This window comes from Salminus brasiliensis, chromosome 17 (genome assembly GCF_030463535.1).
Source record: "Salminus brasiliensis chromosome 17, fSalBra1.hap2, whole genome shotgun sequence".
Taxonomy (NCBI): domain Eukaryota; kingdom Metazoa; phylum Chordata; class Actinopteri; order Characiformes; family Bryconidae; genus Salminus; species Salminus brasiliensis.
This window is the reverse complement of record NC_132894.1, coordinates 24,639,126-24,662,026: the sequence shown is the minus strand read 5'-3', so window position 1 is coordinate 24,662,026 and position 22,901 is coordinate 24,639,126. Positions and strand designations below refer to the sequence as shown.

The window sequence follows — 22,901 nt, the reverse complement described above, 5'->3', positions numbered from 1 at the left end:
ATGTCTCTGCTTCAAGAGGGGAAATGCATGCCTTAAAAACCTTCCTTTAATTTACTCATGATGATTATGTTGTTAGCAGTGTTTTAGGTCATTGTCTTGCTGTTTAGGACAATTAGTAAACAGAGACCCCCCCCCCCCCCCCCCTTTTTTTTTTTTTTTTTTTTTTTTTTTTTTTTTTTTTAAATAAATGCATCTTCAGTATTGCAAAACTCAGTATTAATTGTAACAGTGTACATTTTAAATCTAAATTTGATCAACAAAAATTCTTGTGTAGAACAAAAACAAAATAATAAGCTGTTCCTATACTTTCATACACTGTACATACACACAATCGATTAAGAAGTGTTTCATTGTCAATGAATCACAGATGCCAGTGTATCCTTGCATGCTGTCCACCCTGTTACATAAAAATACTGTAAGGACTACACACTCCGTATTGAACAAAATTGGCATGTTTGAATGCTCAACTTTATTTTACAAAATGCTTGTAAAAATTACGAAATGGCCACAGAAGGCGGCGTGGAAGATTTATCTCTTTTGATTAGGAAGGACTTTGTTTCCACTGGATGCAACAGGTATAAGAAGCTTCCTGTACTCAAGAGGGAGGAACCGCTCAATCAGTACATTGACCGGTGTGCTGTCCGTCACAAAACCCTGCCTATAAAGAGACAAAAAAAAAATCTAAATTGAATCAGATCACATCATTACATTTGTCTGGAATACAAATGACCAACTGAGACAGCCTGACAATACTTTCTCAGAAAAGGTGAACTTTTGGTTAGATTTTTTTCCATTAGATACAACCATGTATCTAAACAAAAAACTAAAATGCTATATATCTAAAAACTAAAATGCTATATTAACAGTTATTTTGATTAACTTGCTGTAGGGGGCTTCTCTCGACACACTGCCAAAAATTGTATATGAAACAATTTACTGAAAGTGGCACACATCTGAAGAACAATATCAGATTTGTGCGCAAATTATGTCAACATGTCAGATTTGTGACATTACTACTGCAGTAACATACCTTCTCATAAGAAGTTCAACATCTTCAACCTCAATGGTTTTCCTTTTAGCATGAGCAGAATATGCCTCCAAATCATCTGCTAGGCGATCAAAGTATTTCTGCAGTCTGTGGCATAAAACACACATGCAATAAATGAGGAAAAAACTCCCACTAAACCAATATCAAATTGAAACTGTGATGAACATCACAAAACATATGCCATGCAAGCTTACATTTCATTAATGACTGGATAGACATCACTTGCCACCTTCGTTTTGGCAAAATGTTTAAACACACTCATAACATAAGTCTTTGGAAGGACATCAGAGGTAGTCGGATTCTTCGCTTTCGCATGAGGCTTCACAACCTTTGGGGCAGAGCTGAAGACACATACAAATCAGAGATGCATTCGAATTTAGGAAATGTAAATACAAGCACAATGGCACTGAAAGTTTCAATGGAATTACCCAGTGTTCAAAACTTTAAGGATTGTGGGTGTTCCGAGTGCTTGAGGAGTTGCTATTTCTTTTCTTTTTCTAATGAAAGCAGGAGTTTGCATAGACAGCTCTGTAAAAAAAAACAAATACATACAGATATACAGTGTTATACATTCCTTTTTTTGAATACCCATGGCCAAATGACATTTCCTTTTTCTCTCTCTCCCCTTCAACTGAGATGAAGTAAACACCCTCTGTCAGTATCGCAATGTGGGCACACGTAGTCACATCATAGGTGCAATATAATGTAAGGCAAAGTTAATTCAAATATTACAACTTTTTTGCTGCTTGATGTAAAGAGAAAATCTGCATTGCATTACATATTTACCAGAGGCAGATGTCTGCCCAAGTTTTATTTTACTCCAATTATGGATTCTCAGTATTAATATCATGACCATGTGATCCATGTTGAATCACTGACTTTTGGTGAAATCTATTTTTGTTTAATTTTGCTACATATTGCAGGGACAAAAAATTTGGCAGTGTCAGCCCCCCCCCTCCCCAATATCATGCAGCCCTACATTGTGGCTAATCAGTCTTATTTTTTGGAAAAAAATAACAGACCATCCTACATTATCAGTTTCTTTGGTTTTACTATTTATAGGCAATGGATAGGGAAATTTACATTTGCTTTGTATTTCATAAACCATGGGCAACATTTCCCCTAAATTCCAAATACAAATAATGATATTTAGAGCATTTATTTGCAGAAATGACAACTGCTCAAAAACAACTGCTTAAATAATGCAAATAAGTTATTATTCAAATTTAAACAAACGTAGTATACAGTTTGAATCAGATGTTTTAAAAAGTCCTTGACAAAACAAGGTTTTGGACTCTAGACCGGTTGCACAAAAAAAACAGGCTGATCACTATTGTTTATTTCTGTATTCAACTGATGTGCAAACAACATGCATATTTAATAGTGCACATTATCAAATATTATGTATAAGTGACTTTCATATAAGAGGAGAGCAAATTTAATTTCTTAGATAAAATAAAAAATCAATTAGATTCAATTAAAAGAAAATAAATAAATATACATTAATTTAAGTGAATCAAGCAATGGTGGTGTAGTATGTTTGATTGCACAACAGGTGGCGTAGTACAGCTGCGTTTTAAATGCTTTGAAGCATCCAAAAACATTTCCTTCACGGGTGCCCACGCTTATAAAATACAAACAGTAAGACTATATCCTCTTGGTAAACCATTTATATCTATATGATTACAAATGCAGTAAAATAGAAAAAAAAATAGATAAGAGTTTTGTCATCAAGTATCAGTTTGAAATACTGGTGAAAACTACCCGTCCAACGCTGATAATTTTTAAGCCAGAATCAGTTCATACAAATATAATAAAGGTATCACCGTGCACCGCCAGAACAACAAAACATTTACTGTTGTCTTGTATGTGGCAGATATACCTTCGCTTGATGCATCTTCTTCTTCATCTCCCTTTTCTTCCTCTTCCAGCTCCTCCTCCTCCTCCTCCTCCTCCTCAGCAGCAGGAGACTCGTTTTCAAAGTTCAGGCTTTGATGGATAGGAGACGTGACAGCATTCTCCTCCTCTAACTGGCTAATATCTCCTTCAGTAACACCATCCACTTCATCATCTTTAACCTCCGCCAGACCAGTGTAGTTTGTCACAGATGGAGAGTGCTTCACGGTATGTGTAATGGATGGTGAGGCAGGACTGTTAGATTGTTCCTCCTCCAAGCTAGGTAACTCGTCTGGAGCACTGCCATTTGTAAAACTCTGAGTTTCTACATTTAAAAGCAGATAATTATATGCATCTTCCTACTGATTCAAAACTATATTTGCATCATTCTGTCTGACGTATACATACCTTTTTCTGTGGGATACAGTCCTGCCCCAAGACTCTTTGTGGCTCTTCCTCTTGCGGTCATTACAGGAATCACTGTGCCACTCTCTGAGCGATATGCTCTGCGGGTGATTCGCTCTGATAATTGTGATGGAAGTTCCACTATTGGAAGGTCTTTTACACTTTCTTTCCATCCCATTTCTTCCAACTCCACCTGTACCTCAGACTCTTGCCCCTCCTTTCCCTGAGTCTGAAGGACTGGTTCGGTCATTGCCTGCGTTGGTGCAAACGGTATGTCGTCAGGACTCAAAAGGACTGCCTCTTTCTCTTGTGATGAATAAGCCACGTTCACCTCCTCCCCCTCTTCCTGTAACTGAAAATCTGGGTCTTCCATGTCTTTGAATGGCTCAGGGTTACTTTTATCGTTTTTACTCAAGGACTCGCTTTCATGGTACTCCACCATCTCCTCTTCTTGATGGTCCTCCTCTTCTTGATAGTCACCCACTCCCTCCTCCTCTTGTTGGTCCTCCACTACCACCTCTTCCTGATGTTGGCCTTTGATGTCACCATCTGTCTTTCTATCAGCTTCAAATGCTTCTTCACACTCATATCTGTTAAATTCTGGAGCTTTCAGCTCAGATACAGAGACAGTTGGCTGGGGATAGAGCTCTGTGTTGCTCATGACAATGTCTGTGGTGAGATCAGGCACTGTGACATTGCTCAATCCAAGAGTAAACTTCTGCCAGTCAGAATCTCCAAAAGTTTTTCCTTCCTGCACTACTGAATAATCTAAAAAAGGAATTGTACATTTTGTGAGACATGATTTAAGAATATGTAATGCAGTGTAATGTGAAATTATTTCATATTTGTACCTTGATTGCAATGTCTTTCTAAGCGTTTCTGAACAGCCTCGTCAAACGCATCCACAGAAGGCTGCCTCCGACTGGCTGCCTTTCGCCGTAAACCTGCCCTCTCTGACTGAATATTCACAAATGGGGTCTTCAAAGTTAGGCTCAGGACACTGTCACAACCCAAACGAACAATGCAAATGAAATGATACATTCATTTTTACCAGCCATTTAATTTATTATACCTTTGTCATTGACAATTACAACCAGAAGTAACTAAACAAAAAGCAGCTTTGTCTTTTACCTTTTAGACCCAGCAGACAGATCCTGTTCTTCATTCACATCTGAATTCTGCTCAGTGACATCACTCTCTGCTCTTTCACCTTAGAAAACATTAAAATGAGTTCCGGGGTGTTTGATTTGTATCAGCTTGTATAAATGTACTGCAGCAAGGATTTGTGCAACCCTGCTTTCAAACGTCAATGGACTTTTTAGATTGTAGATGGCATGTTGGTGCGAATTGTGTTGCATTTTTAAATATTTTTTTTTTTATGTAACGATCAGTGTAATATAAATATAAGTAACTGTAAAGTACCTGTTTGCAGGTCGAGTTGTCTCTCAAAGGCTGACACATTGAATGTTGGTGGTGGCCTTCTACGACTCATGCCCCTGATCACATTACTCAGTGGTTCTGTAACCAAGTCTGGCAACTCAAGCCCAGATGGTCCTTCACTAAGAATATATAGAACACAGTCAAAGAAAATGAGATTACCATCTTGTTTCAAATTTAACACAGTTATTAAACCTTCTGAGGAACAAAGTATTAAATAGCCCCACCTCTGTCTGTTACTATATATGCTAGTCTCAGTAAGTTGCTGGTTTGACTCTGGTGCCACAGGCTGACCAGACAGCAGAAGAGAAGCCTCAGCCTCTGAAAGGCAGAGTCCATAAAAAGTCATAAAAAGAAAGGTTTGAGCTTGATAGGCATCAAACCACTCCAGCACAACTCACTCACCAGTCTGGATGATGCCCCTGAGCAGACCACGAGGTGTGATGTCCTCATCATACAAAGAGGATGAAGCCACAGCTGGTGTCTTCACAGCTCTGCTCTGTGACCTTGGTCTTTTACTGGGAGGGAGTGGTGTCTGAGTAGTGCTCTAAACAAGAAAACAAGAAAGTGAGTGTACACTCAAAAACATCAAACTGTAAAATACATCCACCACATTCATACCTCATGAAGCTTCTGTTTCAGCTTGTGTCTGAGAGCTACTTGTGGGCTCTCAACTCGAGGGATGTTCCTCACTCTAGAACTCCTCCGCTTGCGGGAATCTGTCTGATTACGAGACACACTGCAGGACAAGGATCGACTTCATGTTATGAAGGTCACATTTCCACAGCAATGAGGGAGCCTGCCTACCCAATTTCCATTATAATCAAACTGTATATGAAGGCTTTAAAAGCAAAACTTATGTTTTTATTAGCATTTCTGTGTAATAATTGACAAAAATGTTTTAATGTGCAGATTATACAGGGTTTTGGAAGATAAGGCTAAACAAGTGTTTCTGTGTGATTGTCTGACACTGCTGCAACATTATATTAACATTATAAATATTATTTAGTGTCAGAGGCAGTCGTCCTTAAAAGCAAGATCATTCAAAACACCAAGTTAGCTCACTAGTTAATCTAATCTTCACAAGCAAGTATGCATCCATAACGGCATACTACCAGAGTTAGCTAATAATGTGTTACAAAGAGCACGCCATCATTATAAATATATGCATTCGTACAGAAGCTCTGAAGAATACAGCACTATGTAGTCTGGACGCGGTCTAAACCGCTAACAAAACTGATATGACATCTTCACTCTAGCGCCTTAACGGTGGTATTCGAGAGCAATGGCTTCTTAACGCGTCCGTCTTTTTTTTTTTTTTTTTTTACAAAGTCACAAACATACATTCTTTCAACAGCTAGCTAGTGCTAGCTAGCCTAGCGCAAAAAATCACCTTCTGGTTACTGGAGACCTGGCTAACTCCGAGTGCAAAACGTTCTTCAACAAAACCCGAGCGGACACGTCCTCTTCGGCCGAATCCATCGTTAATTTAACAGCAAGTTAAGTATTAAAAACGTATCTCACTTATATACAATTATACACTAGCAGCAGCACAGCTGCAAAAATGTTCCAGCGGATTAGATATATTCATAACACAGCTTTAACGTTACGTGACAACACAGAATTCAAATAAATTAGTGATGGCGTAATCTCCCGCCCGATGAGGCATCTTGGGATATGTAGTTTTGTAAATCCGTTTCCGGTGACTACTTTACAAACTTAATTCCGTTAAACAGTTTACTACGTGTATGTAGCACCATATACTATCAGAATTGTTCTCTACTGCTTTGAAATGCAACGCGAGTTTATTGTATAACAGGAAGCTGCCTTGCTTCCTTTGTAAGGGGCCGTTTTGATATTTGGTTCCAGTTAGGAAACATTCAATCACGATGTAAAGTGGTAAACATGCGAGTAAACTTTTGGAAATACACACTAAACGATTTATTTCAGTGATTTGCTTTTTCATTTTTGTTAAGGACCAAATAACGTCCCAGACATACCATTCACACACATGGACAGACAGAGCACACCTGCGCAGTTTCGCGCAGATTTGACCGCATCAACTGGCTGCGGAAACCAAAACAGGATGTTGTAAGCATTGTGGGACGTGTAGTTCCGCTTGTAGGCCGCTGCTTTTGATAACAGCGCACGAAGGAGCCAAACAAAACAAAATCAAAGAAACTTTCGTGTTTTTTTTTTTAACAGTGGCGAGACTGCCGTGCCGCCATGCCTGGGTTCACATGCTGCGTGCCTGGATGCTATAACAATTCCCACCGGGACCGCGAGCTGCGCTTCTACACCTTCCCAAAGGATCCCACTCAGCGGGAGATCTGGCTCAAGAACATCTCGCGGGCCGGAGTGAGCGGCTGCTTCAGTACTTTCCAGCCAACGACTGGGCACCGCGTGTGCAGCGTCCACTTTCCCGGAGGCAGAAAGACATACACGATACGGGTGCCGACGCTGTTCCCACTCCGCGGAGTAAACGAGCGAAAGAATCGGCGGGGCAGGAGCAAAAAGGTGCCCGCGTCTGTGCCCATCATCACCAGCGTAGTGTCGATCGGCAGCGAAGCAGCGTCGGTCGAAGGAGAGGGCAACACGGACTCGACCGTGGTGCAGATAGGACAGAACGGCCAGTACATCACGCCCGTGGACCTGACTGCCGCGGGAGACGGATCGTCCCTAGCGGCGGTCTCGCCTCCGGAGGATTTTGCCGGTTCCAGTCCGACCGGCCTCACACAGGCCGCCGCTGCTGGGCAGTGTGGCGGGTTATGCGGAGAGGACCACTCATACTCGCTGACCAACGGCACGACCTCCGCCGAGCTGCTTAGGAAGCTGAACGAGCAGCGTGATATTATCGCACTTATGGAAGTGAAGATGAAGGAGATGAAAAACACCATCCGTCAGCTCCGCGTCACCGAAGCACACCTCCAGGAGGAGCTGCGCGAGAGAGACCGCTTGCTGTCCGCCGCCGCCTCCGCCTCAGTGAGGAAGAAAGTCTGACAGATAGTCGGACTTGAAGTAACCACAGGCTAAAGAACGAAAAAAACAATGTTTTCCTGAGAATTACGGCAGCAAGGCGACGACAATTGACTCTCATTGTAGTTAATTTGATCGAGCAAGTTCTCTTCTGTCTTTAGGCTACTTCTACCCTCAGTAGTTAGGCGTCATGTAATAGCAGGATGCTACAGTAAATGAATAAGGTCATTTGCGTGTATGTTGTTGAGCTGTCACACACCTGCCAGCGGATCGGACTGGGATGTTGCATTTTTCATTTTTAATCCGTTTTATTTCTCCTTTTAAAGTGTGGGATGAAGAGCTCTTCCTGTGCTACAGCTCGGGATTCACCAACTGCAACCACCACATGAAAAACTCAGCCTTCACTCACACGAACTGTTGGGTTTTGCGTGAAGGCATGTCATTTATGAGTACTTGAGTACATAAGCTTTGTTATTCACTTTTTTATATCGGAGTGGAATCAAAGGATTTGTTTGACTGGATTCTCACCAATTTGTAAAGAATAACCGAGGGTTTGAAGTAAAGGGGAAAAAAAATCAAGTTCACGAGTGAGTCTTATTAGCTGTAGTGATCCACACGTACAAGGTAAAGCACTGGGTATGTTGTGTTGGTTTAGAAGGATTAGATTAGCTTAAATAGGTAAGTATGACCATACATTCAGTAAAACATAGCATTTATTTTTATTCGCTCAAAACAAGAATACACCTTTAGTCAGTGTCTGTATACAAATGTACATTGAGACCCCATGATTTAATTTCTTCCCCTTTTTACTGTGCGCTTAAATAACAAGTAGATGCCAGAGACCCCAGTAATCTCCACTGCATTGACTGTATTAAAGCCGTAATCTTTTGATGTCCTCGCTGCGGAAGTCTACTCTGAGTGCCAGGACCTGCCGGACCTCGGCAGGTGTCAGGCGCCAGGTAAGAGGGCCAGAATTCGGCCCCCAGTAATCCAGGATTTCTGACACCTGTTGGAAAGCAACGAGGAGACAAAAATATGTGTCTGGAGTTCAAATTAGATTTCTAACTTAAACAGGACATGTTGAAGATCGAGTAAATGAGGAACTTGATAAAGGTTGCGGCATTCATATGTTTTCGTAATAAGTAGTCCACTGACAAAAAGGCACATTACCCTCTCCAAGTTGAGAATTGTTGCCATCTGGGTGAGCCGTGCAAATTTATCCCGGATGGTCCACGAGGTGACAGATGAGAGATAAGCCACCAGTGAGCGCAACTCTTTATCAAACTGTAGGCCGCCCAGCTGCAACAGAGAGGACAGAACACGTGAGCTGGGGGTTAAAGGGCAGTTATGTCTAGGAATGGGGTGGAAGAAAAACAGAAACTCACCCTGCTGAAGGTACATTTGAAGACAGTCTTCTCCAGCTCTATGGCAATAAGGCTGGTCATTAGGCTAGTCAGAGTATCATAGATCAGTGGAGACAATCCCACCTGAGGAGAGAAATACACTCAAAAGAAACTACATTGACTACATACTGGATAAACACTTACTTTAGTAATTTATTAGAAACCTTATGCGAATACAGCCTAGGACAGTTCTCAGAACAGCTCATTTTTGAGGGAATAGATTCCATTAGAAATTGAAGACATCCTTTTGGGATTCTGGTCATTAGTCACACTACCCCAGGAGATCAGGTTCACTTTTATGCTATAATCTCCTCACAAAGGTGCTCTACTAGATTCAGACCAGGCCAATGAAGAACACCAAGCACCAAGATTAATGAAACCAGATTGACACAACTTTTGCTATATGGTGCATTATGCATCCTGGAAGTAGCAGTTAGAAGATGGCAAAAATGTTTCCCAAACCTTTACACCACCTTCACCAGCCTGGACTGTTGACACAAGACAGGTTGGATGGATTCATGCTGTTTGTGCCAAATACTGGCCCTACCATCTGTCTTCAATTGTCCAGTTTTGGTATACCCGTGCCCACTTTAACCTTAGCGGTCTGTTTTTGGGTGACCGAAGTGGAACCCAAAATGGCCTTCTACTGTTGCAGTCTATCTGCCCCATGGTTCGAGGTGTTGTGGATTCTAAAATGCTTATCTGCGTAGTTATCAGAGTTACTAAAACCTTTCTGTCAGCTTCAACCAATCTGGATCACTCTCCGTTGAGCTCTTTCAACAAGATATTTCAGCCTACAGAACTGCCTCTTACTAGATGTTTTTTCCTTCACTGCATCATTCTGGGTAAACTCCAGAGACTGATGTGCTGAGAATCCAGTTATAAAAAAATACTTAAACCAGCTCACTGAGCACCAACAATCATGCCATGCTCAATTTACCCCTACCTATTCTGATGGTTGACATGAATATTACTTGAAACTGCTGGCCCATATTTGCCATATATTGTCTTGATTAGATACCTGCATAAATGAGTAGGAGTATAATCAAGACCTTTCTGACCTTAAATTCAGCCATGAGCTGCTCCATCTGCACAATGAGCTGCTGAAGCCATGGGTCATTGGCTTCATATTCACTGAACTCCTCCTGAAAAAGAAACCAGAAAGATTGTGTGTGGACAATATCTGGGGAGTTGCAGAGGGCAAATAAATATGAAATGTAATTTAAAAATGGAATAGCGCATTGTCTGTGGTTATCATAGTAGCGTTACACGTTATATTCAAAATAAAAGGTAGTTCTGCCCAAAAGTACAGATGGTACAAGGTTCATATGTTACTTTAATAATTAGTGAATTCAGCTACTTTAAGTTAGGGCCAGTTTGCCCATTCATAAATAATGAATAAAAGATTACTGCTTGTTTGTTTCACTGCTTATGTGGAAGGAGGCATTACCACACCTTTCCCCTTATTAGTAAGAGACAACAATGATTCAATGTTTTCCAACAGGTTGGGTAAGACACGTAGGTAATCAACAAATTCTGCACATTCAAATTCTCAGCCAATTAATAAATATATACAAAAATCATATATACAATTTTTTTTGATGTGCTGAGATGGTAGATGGTACAGTACAGACATTAATTAGAGGGGGGATCAGATTAAAAGTAAATAAGATACATACTAAAGAGTGATTTTGCTGCTTTCAAGAAGTCAACTCAGATACATAGTTTATGCAAAGAGCTTGCCCCTTTTTTTGGGGGGGGGTAAATTCAATACATAATACATTCAATAAAATATTGTTTGGCGTCTACCAATTTGTAAAACACTGCACTGATTACAAGACAGTGAAGCATTTAGCACTGGCAGAGGGACTTTATGAATAGGAATTAAGTACCAACCTTTTTGCATAGCATTGCAGCATTATGAATCTGACCATTTTGTTTCAGAGTTGTGCCCAGAATGTATAATCTCTCCTAATCTTTTACAATCTCTCACAATATTCACACACTGTACAATGTAATGCAACATATACTTAACACATAACTATTTTGTCAATGGTCATCCCAAATATCCGCTGCTAGCAGCCTTTTTGGCAAAAAACTAGAATTATATTCCTCGCTACATATGATTTTGTTCTCAACTTTTCATGTCTGTTGTAATGACCACTGTATTGTTACTTTCATGTTTAGAATGCATGCTTTATTTTTGATTCCAGCTTTCTAAAAGTAAATTGAAGGTATTCATTTTTGAGAAAAGGTAAAAACATCCAAACTTAAATGACACTGATGTCACCCCCACTGCCAACCCAATTAAATTAAACTTCCTACCTCTTCAATATTGTGTGAAACAGACAAGAAGTTGGTGATCCAAGGTTTTACTTGAGGCTTGATAGCAGTGTTGTTCAGCTCATGAAGGCCCTCCTAAAAACACACACACACACACACACACACACACACACACACACACACACACACACACACACACACACACACACACACACACACACACACACACACACACACACACACAACTAGCATTTTTATCTGAACAGACGTCACACAGCACACACAGGCTAATGCTATTTTTTTTTCTAACCTGTAGGAGATCCTTGAACTTGCTGGAGGTGTTCACCAAGTCAGACAGACAGCTGTCTATCTTGGCCTGAGCATGCTCTGAGCCAGCACCTTGACTGAACAACTTGGCACAATCGCTCTAAGCAATAGAGCAGGTGACAAAAAAAGCAGACTGTAACATTCACTTTTAAAGAGCAATGTCTTGGTGTTTCTGTTTAACTTTGTCCACTAGCTAAACAGAGCATGGGAGCATTACTATAAGAGACTAACCTCCAGGTTCTTTTTCAGAGTGCTGATATTCTCACTGCAGACTTCCACATTATTCAGAGTCACCTGTAAGATGGAGGTACGCAACAATACTTTTAGGGAATATGGCTTGTTGTATTTTCAAGAGTACACAAAATATGCCATTTTTATTTGATCATATATATAATGAAGGCTTTGAGTACTATAGTGTTTGCTTGGCCCCATAAAATGACCAGTTTGGATGGGCAAAAACATAATGAGACAGTATATTTAAGGTTGACTTTGAAAATTGACTGACTTTTTTTGTGAATACAAATCTATTAAAAAAAAAAAAAAAAAAAAAAAAAAAAAAAAGTAAGCCTATTTTTAGGTTAACCGTGGCTTATGTTACCACAAATAGACATTTATCAACTGAAGCATATTTGTTTAAATACATTTGTTTGTTAAATATTTCTCTTTTCTCCCAATTTGTTACTGCCAATTAACCCACCTATTCATAGCTCACCCTAGCACTAGCTCCTGCTCCTGACACTAGAAGCAAGGACTTAACACATCTCCTCCAACACATGTGAAGCCAGCCACAGCCTTTTTCCTCTTTTCAAACTACTGAGAATGCAGCATTGCCAACACGCTCAGAGGAAAGTGCAGGGTCACGTTTCCACCGCACCACCTAACAGAAACCTATACCAGCCAACACCGCTTTTAAGAGCAAGGAGGGTAGAGAGCACGGCCAGTTGTGCTCACTCAGACTTCAGCTGCTAATGGCGTGTATAAAGCAGTGTGAAATGTTTTATTCACCAAGTAGGCACTTTTGGCTTGCTCCTGGCTCTCTATGCCGATTGTTTGTATCTTTCCATGCTGGAGGCTGCTCTGCATCAAGCTGACAGCACTGCTGACACCACGCTGTAGGTCCTGGAGCGCACTGGCAGGGTAACCTGCTCGCAGCTTACACACCAGTACTTCCCTGCCAACACACATACATAACATTTATTTTAATGAAACATCTTTAATGGTGTAATGCAAATTGTTACTCATCCATATATGAAGCCATCACATCTTATGAGTGGTTTACAACTGATCCACTAAAAATGAATGGTAAAAACACAAGCACAGCTCCATTGTCGGAAGAATGAGGTCCTTTGACTGGAGATGTTATATTACAATTTGTACCTGAAGTCTGTCTCCAGCACACTGGTGGCATGATTGATCATGGCACACACACAGTCAGAGCTACCACTGGTTAGAGCTCGGCTGATGCACTTCTTTACAATGTAGAACACGTCATCCACCATGCTGGAGCTCAGCTGTCCCACTTCTGCTGTGTCCATGGCAACGGCCTGGGCAGAGAGCAAAATTCCCATTTGTGAGATCAGACAATGGCTTCTATGTATGATTGTAATGAGAGAAGACATTGCATGACTTTGCAAACTGGTGTTTTCAATGGTCAATGGAGGTAGGACTGAAATGGGACTGAGCAACAAAAACTATAGCTTATTCATTCATGTGTATTTAAAGTAACCACAGAGTGGGGTGGAGTGGGTTGCAGTAGTTGCAAATTAATATTTGATGAAAAGATTTTAGTGATTTACCTTGTTTACAGTCTCTCTCATGTAGTATTCCTCCATGGGAATATAGTAACCAATAAGCTCCTGCATGGTGCGACTAAGTTGACAATCCTTTAGCAGCTGCTCTAGAGACTGATGATGCTCTGCAACCCAACACAACTTCACATTAAGATGTTTCATTGATTTTACGTACATTTGTCTAAACAGATTCAGAAAATGTTCAAACACTGAATTAAAGATCAGACATGAAAACTCATGAGCACTGACAAGGGGACAATTTCCTAAACCACACCCCTAGGAGAAAGCTTTAGTGACATTAATTTCTGGTTCATTCGGAGACAAAAAGAGGGTGAGAATATCTTTTCACATGGATTTCACCAAAAGGTAATACGTTTGGCATCATGGCAGATCATAATTCATTACCTAGAGTGATGGACTCAGCAGCCACTGCATCTCCAACTTCAAAGTCAGCTGTGATGCGCCGCCTCAAAAATCTCAAGTACAGTTCTGCTCTAGAGTTCATCAGGGTGACCTCACATAACACTGGGTCCAGTTCTCTACAAACACATGCGCAAGCACAGTTGTCACATTAACAGCTTTACTGTGGCATAACAGACAAAATATGCAGGGCTGAGGTATGCTAGGATTAGGGCTGAGAAACATACCTTGGTTCAATTTTCTCAGTAGACACACCCCTCATCATACCGCTCTGTACTACCTGAAACTACAATGACCGCTGCCTCACTCAAATGACAAAATGATACAACTAAGTACAGAACAAACTTAAGAGCTTTAGTTAATAATAAAAAAAACTGACATTACACAAAAGCCTACACCCAAAGTATATACACACACACTACCTTGTTGTGATAGTCCCTCTGCTGAATGAACTTATCTACCACTTTTTGGGCCTGCGTGTCACACTCTTTCTGAATGTGTGTAATCAGTGTATAGAGTCGACCTGGGCCATAGTATGTCTCCACTATGGGTTGATGGGTCTCCACAATCCTTGCGATACCTAACACAAACCCAAATCATTATATGTACATATATTTATTCGTTTTTTTTTACTCAAAAAACACTTCTGTACAGCTGTTTCTGGAGTATGTAATAAGAGGTCTAAACATAAGGATGGGAATATTCCAACATCATAAAACACAAATGACCATTTAACAAAACTTGTCTGGGACAAAATGTGTGAGGTCACTGTTAGTAGTGTAGAGGTAGTGTTTGAACAGGTAGCCTGTGTTTAGCTGCAATCAGCAGCCAGAGCCTGAGAGAGCATAATTGGCTCTCTGGGGTGGCATGGCGCTCTCTCGCCACATCACTCCGTGCGTGATATTTGACAGCATGGGGACCTGTTACCTGCTGTATCAGAGTGTGTTGAATGCCCAGTGATGTATTAGCAGCAGTTCAAAAAGAGACTGACTGCACATGCACATGTATTCATGTCTCTTATGAGTACAAATCAGTATAATGGTCAATTGACCATCTGAAATGGGGAGGAAATAATATACATATAAAAAAAAGTAAAGTGCTAATTTACCATTTCTATGCCAAAAAGACCAAAAATATCAAGCGATAGCTTCACTGTGGCAATATCTTGGACATTGGTGGTTTGCTGTGGGCGTGTTTGTGGTAAGATCTTTGTGGGCAAAAAGTTCAAACGTGAATCCTGCAAGCAACTTTTCACCAGAGGCAGTGAAAAGTGAGTTTTATTTAAACCACTCATGGTCTGGGCACTTCTGTGCAATTTTGGATGATCTGACAGCACAAATTAGCTTCTTCTCATTTTGTTCATAATCACAATGACAGAACCATGGTGAACTTAAATGGAAATGTAGCATCATTGTGATGCATTGCCATGCCTGCAATCATTTGCATCATTTTCATAAAAATCTTTAAATGTTGTGCTTTTTTTTTTTTTTTTTACACAGACACAAATATGTCAGCGAATGAAAGTGCAGCATGCATTCTCACCCTCCAGTAGCAGCGTAAGTGTGTCAGCAAAAATCACAGGTGCTCGGCGCTCGTTGAAATCAGAACCCACTGCAAGTAGCAAGTTCTCTTCTGCCTTCCCTGCCAGCTAAGAAGAAAGAATGACAAACTAAGCAGACATAAATATTATGTCAAAGTCATATTATGCCTGATAAATACATCCACCAGAAATACATTCAAACCTGGCTGCAGAGGTACTGGGCGAACTGTGCAAGTCCCTGCTCATGGAGGCCAAGTAGGGGAAGAATTTTAAAGAAGCGTTCCACCTGAGGCAAGTCACACGCAGCAACTGCCTCCTCTAGTCGCTGAGTAACCAGTGCTTTTAAACTAAGTTCTGCCTCCTGCAACAGAGCGAGACTGGCATCCACAGCTACACCTACAAAGTGACATGCAGGAGTTAACCAAAAAGCCAAAACAAAAGTGGATGTTTGTCAGATACGCCCTAAGACTGAAAGCATTAAAATGCTAGGACTCACTCTCTCCACCCTGTCTGCTCAGCTCAATGACTGACTGGTCAAGAGAGAGGTAGCGGTGGATGTGAGCCGCAGCTTGTTCATAGTCCTGGTTACGCAAAGCAGTCTGGACGCCATCTGTGCAGAACTTCAGATCAAGAATGTCATCAGCCCGCTGGATCGCCTGGTACAGCCTTTTCTGAAAAACAAAACATATTTCTCGTGTGCACATTTTTGACAAATCTATCTTGGTGGAGCATATCACAGTGTTTGTAGGTCACCTTAGTAAGGTCTAGCTGTCTGACTTTGCTGCTGACATTCTCTGCCAGGCTGCAAGTGAAGCTGATCATTCCAGACAACTGTGCAGCATCACCCTCAATCAACTGCAGGTTGGGACTGAGAAATACAAATGCAAATATTGAGTACATACTTGGACAGCTCTTTAATACAATGTTTGCTACAGTAGTACAGTAGAAAGGCATTTATGGTCACACCAAAACCTTGTATTTCTGGCATTTTCCCCATTTCTTCACTTGACATAATTTGAATCTAGCAGGTGTCCTTTAAATTGCATCACAAGTTCATGATAAATGGACCAATAGAAATGCTCCAAAATTACTTGGAATTTAATCGTTTTACACTGACACAACCATTTAGATATAGAGGGCAAGACATCAAAAAGGTTAATGAGGTTTTAATGTTTAAGGAAGGACAGACTTGTGTGCCTTGCTGGCTTCATATATGATGTACCCTGCTAGATGAAGTTACTGCTAATGCTGAATTTAAAAATAATAATAGTAATTTGCATATTTATAGTGCCACAACACAAATTACAAGCATGCTGCAGCTCCATTATTACTATTAATTAATGACAGAAAAGAAAGATTCTTTAATTATTTGTAGACACTTGGCCTTCTTAAGTTACATTTAGATCCCATAAGAAAACAAACAAATATGCTTACGATCAGTTACAGGTCACCCATTAAAGGTAGTTTAGGATTCTTTACATGATGGTATCAATTAATCAGAAAACCACAACAGACTACTACTAACCATTAGGCATCAACATTGACCTTTAAATGTATATATGATTATTTTAGCAGTGCCATCCTCTGCAAACTAAGAACTATTTCCAAACCCACACACTCACCCCAGCCTCTGTAGAGCAAGCATCTTGGTTTCGATGTTGCCCTGCTGGCCAGCAAGGGCCTCCAACTCTGTCTGCACCTCCGCCTGACAGAACGCGTATAATAAATATAATATTAAAACCAGACATGACAAGCACAGGAGTGGTTCAATAAAGTAAAATCACGTGGAATGAAGCAGTATCAAGCAATATCAATGAGGAAATTCTGCGATGGCATTAATTATACATATATATGTCTACGTGTCATACTGTTCTGACTGGCTATCGAGTGGACTTGTCTCGTCCACAACGCACAAGACACGCACCTCCTCTTCACAAAGTTGCGTGTACACCCGCTCCAAATCTTCAAGCTCTGTCAGGCCTTGTATAGTCTCTGCTCGGACGGCGGAGAAACCCGCGGTGCAGCTTCGGCGAGCCGCAGGAGAACCGACCTCCTCCATCACACTTCCTCATGTACACAATCTGCGTCACTTCCACGTCGCTTCCCAGCTCCTTTACTGCAGTCCAAACAGTGGGTGACAATATCGCCATCTAACGTTCGTCAAAAGGAGAGACTGAAAAATAATCTGTCGACTGCCCCGTGTAAAACCAGTAATTATGTCATGATTAAACATTCTTCTGATGTTTAAGATTTGGCTGTACATTTACACTTCATAGAAACGAATGGAGGACCATTCGTGCTCCATAGAAAATAATGGAGCAACTAGGAACTTTGCGAGGGATAGAGAGTGGGATAAAAAAGAGGGAGGTGGTGGTTTTATAGGAAATATCCTAATCTGGCTTTATTCTACTCTCCCAGTAGATTTACGCAATGACACAATCCGAGCCTGTCAGTCAAACAACAACAGAGGACCCTCTGCCCGTGTGTGTGAAGAAAAACGGTGTTGAAGTAGAAATCCTAGGCCTGGTAGAGTTTTCTCTGTGTGATTGTGTGTGTGCGTGTGCACATGAGTATATGTATGTGTGTAACAAAATAAAAACAGATATAGATAATAGCATGTGAGATACGCAGATACATTGTAGCTGTAGGTGTTTCCTCCTTAGTCATGATGCACCATGCAACCGGAAATGAGCTTTAATCCCACAGTTTTTTTTTTTTATAATCTGATGCTGCCACAGTCCTCCCTGATCTATTTTACTGGCATGGTTGTCTCAACTGCTGCATTTTCTGGGATGTAGGAATCGCTGAGATATGTCTAGAAGGCTTTGAGTACTTGAGCTTGAGTATCAGGATCATTATTAACAAGTCATTCAGTTTTTGCTGTGTGTGGAGTTTGTATGTCCTTTTTGGGGACAGACAGATTCAGGCTTTACAACGGAATGCATCAGCTTTTGTACATCTTACTCTGCTTCAGTGAGTAAAACTTTATTAGACCTCTAATCACGTGTGTGTGTGTGTGTGTGTGTGTGTGTGTGTGTGTGTGTGCACATGCAGAGCCACACTTCTTCAGGTTTGTCTGCATGTGTCAAAATAGTTCTGCAGTGATACAATATAACTGCAGTGGTATGTAGTTGTAATAGTTGCAATGTCATGAAATTGCCACTGTCAATAGAAATATACTGCCTATATATTGTCAGAAGAACGTAATCCATAAAACACAGCCTGGGGAAACTTTACTATTATTTACTGTGTTATTTGACAGAAAAAAAGAAAAGAAATAGACAAAAAATTTGACTTTTATTTTGACTATTTTATGTCTAATACATTTTATTCTGGATGAACTGTGTCTAACATTTGGTGAATTGCCAAACACTGAACATTAAGTCTCACTGTAAATGTCTCTTTAATCTGCTGTAAATACATCTAACTGCATGATGCCAATTGTCGGTTTGACTTGTGGATACAGGGCTTTCCTGGCAAGCATAAAAGACAGAAGTTTTATGCATTTTTTTGTGTATGTTTTGAAATTGGAAGTATACAGCATCCAGCTGTTACTTGGAAGTTTACATACACTCATTGTGGACATGTTATTTTAAAATTGTACTTTCAATATTTTTTTAACTGAACGAGCTTAACTAGAAACAGTAACTAGTTTTCTGAAATCAACTTAGGGTCAGAATTATACATACAGACTCAACAATATACATATTTTGTGAAATGTCCTGTAGCAAGTTGAATCTTGTACCAGACACTCTATTTGAACTGGGTCCAGATTGTCAGCTGTCTAACTGATAGTCTGGGATTATTCTGAAGAATCTTGAAGTTATCACCCTTCTTCATTATTTCATCCACTTGGAAATTGACTGGTTTCACTGTCAACAGTCCTAGAGCATTATGTTACCACCTAAACAGTTGATACAATGTTCTGGAGGTTTTTTACTCCTTTAAATATACCTCTGGTACAACTCTGATCATCTATTCATACAACTTTCCTCCAGAAGGATTTTTCTTTGTTCATGTGTTTAGCTGCCACTTTTTATTGAGTTGTTGACCAGGGAGCAAGAGTTTCTGTCTTGGATGGCAGTCGCTCAGTCCAATGGCAATGTAAAACTTGGTTGATTGTAGACAGTGATACTGTTCAACCACCTGAACAGATTTCCTCTTAGCTGAGGATGACCGTTTAAGTCCTCTTCCAGACCATGGAAAAGTGGCTACCCCTTCCAGTAACTTTAATTTATGTACTTGTATTTTTCTGAACAGATGATCTTGGAATCTGAAGTTGTTCAGAAATGGCCCCAAAAGACATACCTGATCTGTGTAAATCTATGACCATCCTTCTGACTTTCCCATTATACTGTGTGTTGGTCAATTCATTAATGGATATCAACAAACCTTTTGACATAGGCACAGAAAAGATACCAGCTGCAGTCAATTATGATCACTAACAGGAAGTTAAGAGGTCTTGGCAAATCAAAAGATACTTTCAGCACAACTGAACATTCAAAATGAGAGTATGCAATCTTCTGACTACAATTGTATATACTGGGAGGGAATGTAAGTGTTTTGGGTGGGAGGGCAGGGAAGTTAGAATCAGACAAATGGAGAGATTTGTGTTTACAAGCTTGTGTGCAGTGGGATTAGGTGAGGTTTGGCCTATGGCTGTAATCCCTGGATTAATTCTGCTGACGTGTATTTCTCCCCACAGCCCCACTCAGACATGTAGTCATAGTCATGTAGTCATGTAATATACTTCATATATTTTTTAGAACCCACTTTAGTAAGCATAAAAAAGCAATAAATTGCTGATTGCTATCCAACTTTATTTTTTAAATGTTGGGCAGAAATGTTTTGTTTGATTGGCCGTCATGCATATCCCAATAAACCACAGAGAATCAAATGTATATAGCTGTCATTTACAATAAATCATGAAACTGTAATTTGCTTTCCTAAAATTCCATTTTATCACCTTGTCAGTAATATCCCTGGCATGTATCTTTATTTCATGTCAGTAAACATCCCTAATGTGTCTCCTTCTCCCTCTGTCTCAATGTCAGGTGTCTGTGGCTCTGCACTGGGTGCAGCAGTTACTCCTCTGTGTAGTTCTGTGTACAGGGGTTTCGCAGATTGTCTAGTTACTTTGGGAGACAGTGTGAGCAGCCAGTCTGACAACGTTCAAGACATCAACTCCATTTGCAAGTGAGGCGCACACACACACATATGCACATACACGCACACATGCTCACATCAGTGTAGTTTTTATGTCTGTATAAAAGTCAGAGACCACATTTTTAACACTTCAGGGAGATTTGTCCACACCTCCAGTACTCCAGTTTAGTATTAGAGTTTTTTCTTTTTTTCTCTATTTTTCAAAAGCAATTTCTGCTTCTCACAGGCTAAGTAACCCCAAAGACATTTAATGATGTTAAGGTCTAGGTTGTAGGATGACCACTTCTTTCCCCTTCCTGATGCAAATAAATTTACTAGTGGGTAGCATGGTGGTGCAGCAGGTAGTGTCTGTGCTGCACAGTTTTGAGTGCCTGTGGTTGTGGGATCAGTCCTCACTCTGGTTACTGACTGTGAGGAGTGGTGAGTTCTCCCCATGTCTGCATTGTTTTTTTCCCAAAAGACACATATGGTTAGTAAAACGACTATACTTAAGTGCCCCAACACTCCAGCAAATAAATGTGATTCAAAGGGTATTCCAGCCTTGCACCCAAAGATTCTGGTAGGCTGCAGACCAGAAAGAAGTGGATTAGTAGATAAATAAATGATACATTGTAGATAAATTAATGACCTCTCCAGAAGTATATTCTGAAAAATTAACAACATGCATTTGGCATTTTAACTAGAAATGAAACAATTGAAGCGTGACCTCAGATATTTTCACAGTATTGTATTTATAAGCAAAGTAAGTAAGTTATAAACATGTTTGATATTTGTCTAGTTAGGCATAATAATAGAATTTCCATACAAAGTTTATTGCATGATTATTGCTTATTTGTAAATATGCACATACATTACTTAAATCATTTGTTTTCATAAAAAAAGGAAATAAAAATGCAAATAGAAATGGCACAACATAACTAATTAGTTAATTTATATTAAGAAAATATATTTCCTAATGTATACATTTATATATTTGTATTTTATACTTACATACAACTACTTCATGGTTGCTTTGGTGTTGTATTTAAGATCACTGTCCTGCTGAAAGGTTCTCCCAAAGCTTTGTTTACACATCAGACTGGAGCAGGTTATCTGTAGTATTTACCCTGTGTTTTAATCCATCCATTGTTTTTATTGTTCATCAGTTTCTATTGATGAAAGCCCCCAAAACACCATAACAATGCTAAAATCATACTTCAATGTGGGAATGGAATTTCTTGATTTCTTGATATATAATCCAGGAAATGTTCATGACTTTCAAGGGGTTTGAATACTGTGAAACTGTGTTAACATGCAATGTCAAATCTTGTTTGTTGTTAGTAATGTCTAAAAATGACACATTTTTAATCACTCACTCTCTTGTGTTTTATTTTGGCAGATATTGGGATGCCTTCCAGGAGTGTGTGAGTGGCGTGCTCTCAGGCTGCCGTGGTGATGCAGCAGAGGTATGGGAGTCCTTAAGGGCAGAGTCTCGTCGGACACAGTTCTCTGGAAACCTTTATGAAATGTGTGCCAGCCGCACCCAGACAGCTACCCTGAAAATGTCCCAGACCCTGCCAAGTACTGATCAGACCAACCAGGAATCTTTAAAAGGACTGGCTGCAAGCAGTGGCCACACCCGCTCTGTGCAGTTGCTTCTAGCGTGCATAGCTTTTATTCTGTTTCGATAGTAGCTTCTTACATCTGCTTAGACATATAAGCCCCATGTGTTAGTGACAAACAGCAAAGTGTTGTATATGATGTATATCGTAGAATAACAAGGACAAACAAACTAACTGAACGCAGTCTATCTGCCCTGTATACATTATCTAGTTTGAACCAAGCTTTTAACATTTTTTAGCTCATCAGTGTTTTTTGTTGACTTGGGCATGATGATAGACTAGAGGAGGAATACACAAAGTTATATTTTACCAGCCACTTCATAAGAAACACAGGTTATTTGGAAACATAGAATACACCCCATTTCTCCAGCTGAAGAATGTAGACCATCTGATGCAGTGGAATTTGTATTGCCCAATCAGGGGTTAACTTCTGACTGCATAAATGCTTCTGGCCCATAATTTTTCGGTGACACACTGTCAGCCAAGCAGCAATTCTTTGTAAAAACAACACTATTGTTATAGATTCACTTGTACCAGCACCAACATCTGCTACCATGTCTGATATCTGGCAATGATAATGATGTCTGTCCAGAAATTAGCCAATGATAA

At 40.2% G+C, this 22,901-nt stretch overlaps 4 protein-coding genes across 6 annotated transcripts; 2 read left to right on the top strand and 2 right to left on the bottom strand.

Moving 5' to 3' along the window:
* Positions 1-202: 202 nt before the first annotated feature.
* Positions 203-7,753, bottom strand: cenpt (centromere protein T). Of its 3 annotated transcripts, XM_072659787.1 has the most exons (13): positions 6,180-7,753; positions 5,408-5,525; positions 5,192-5,333; positions 5,014-5,107; positions 4,772-4,908; positions 4,481-4,559; positions 4,201-4,349; positions 3,353-4,117; positions 2,931-3,269; positions 1,477-1,576; positions 1,243-1,389; positions 1,031-1,135; positions 203-658 (listed from the first exon to the last, which is right to left on the bottom strand). In XM_072659787.1, exons 1-13 carry the CDS (start codon positions 6,266-6,268, stop codon positions 529-531), a joined length of 2,394 nt encoding a protein of 797 aa, XP_072515888.1. In that variant the 5' UTR covers positions 6,269-7,753; the 3' UTR covers positions 203-528. The 3 variants fall into 3 exon arrangements, with proteins under 3 accessions (XP_072515888.1, XP_072515889.1, XP_072515890.1); XM_072659788.1 differs by lacking the exon at positions 5,408-5,525 and having other exon boundaries at positions 6,817-7,751; XM_072659789.1 differs by lacking the exon at positions 5,408-5,525 and having other exon boundaries at positions 204-658; positions 6,787-7,751.
* On the top strand, positions 6,899-9,747 carry thap11 (THAP domain containing 11). The gene has a single exon (XM_072659792.1). The coding sequence runs from the start codon at positions 7,013-7,015 to the stop codon at positions 7,784-7,786; it is 774 nt and encodes a 257-aa protein (XP_072515893.1). The 5' UTR covers positions 6,899-7,012; the 3' UTR covers positions 7,787-9,747.
* Positions 8,458-17,619, bottom strand: cog4 (component of oligomeric golgi complex 4). Its single transcript, XM_072659790.1, has 19 exons — positions 17,450-17,619; positions 17,148-17,230; positions 16,279-16,393; positions 16,022-16,196; positions 15,728-15,921; positions 15,528-15,633; positions 14,408-14,565; positions 14,213-14,271; positions 13,971-14,104; positions 13,572-13,690; positions 13,153-13,319; positions 12,781-12,946; positions 12,007-12,069; positions 11,759-11,875; positions 11,491-11,583; positions 10,227-10,310; positions 9,148-9,249; positions 8,933-9,061; positions 8,458-8,768 (listed from the first exon to the last, which is right to left on the bottom strand). The coding sequence occupies exons 1-19, from the start codon at positions 17,582-17,584 to the stop codon at positions 8,634-8,636; spliced, it is 2,334 nt and encodes a 777-aa protein (XP_072515891.1). The 5' UTR covers positions 17,585-17,619; the 3' UTR covers positions 8,458-8,633.
* Positions 17,620-18,454: 835 nt separating this feature from the next.
* nrn1lb (neuritin 1-like b) lies at positions 18,455-22,398 on the top strand. Its single transcript, XM_072660764.1, has 3 exons — positions 18,455-18,498; positions 20,580-20,721; positions 22,070-22,398. Exons 1-3 carry the CDS (start codon positions 18,465-18,467, stop codon positions 22,359-22,361), a joined length of 468 nt encoding a protein of 155 aa, XP_072516865.1. The 5' UTR covers positions 18,455-18,464; the 3' UTR covers positions 22,362-22,398.
* Positions 22,399-22,901: the final 503 nt, after the last annotated feature.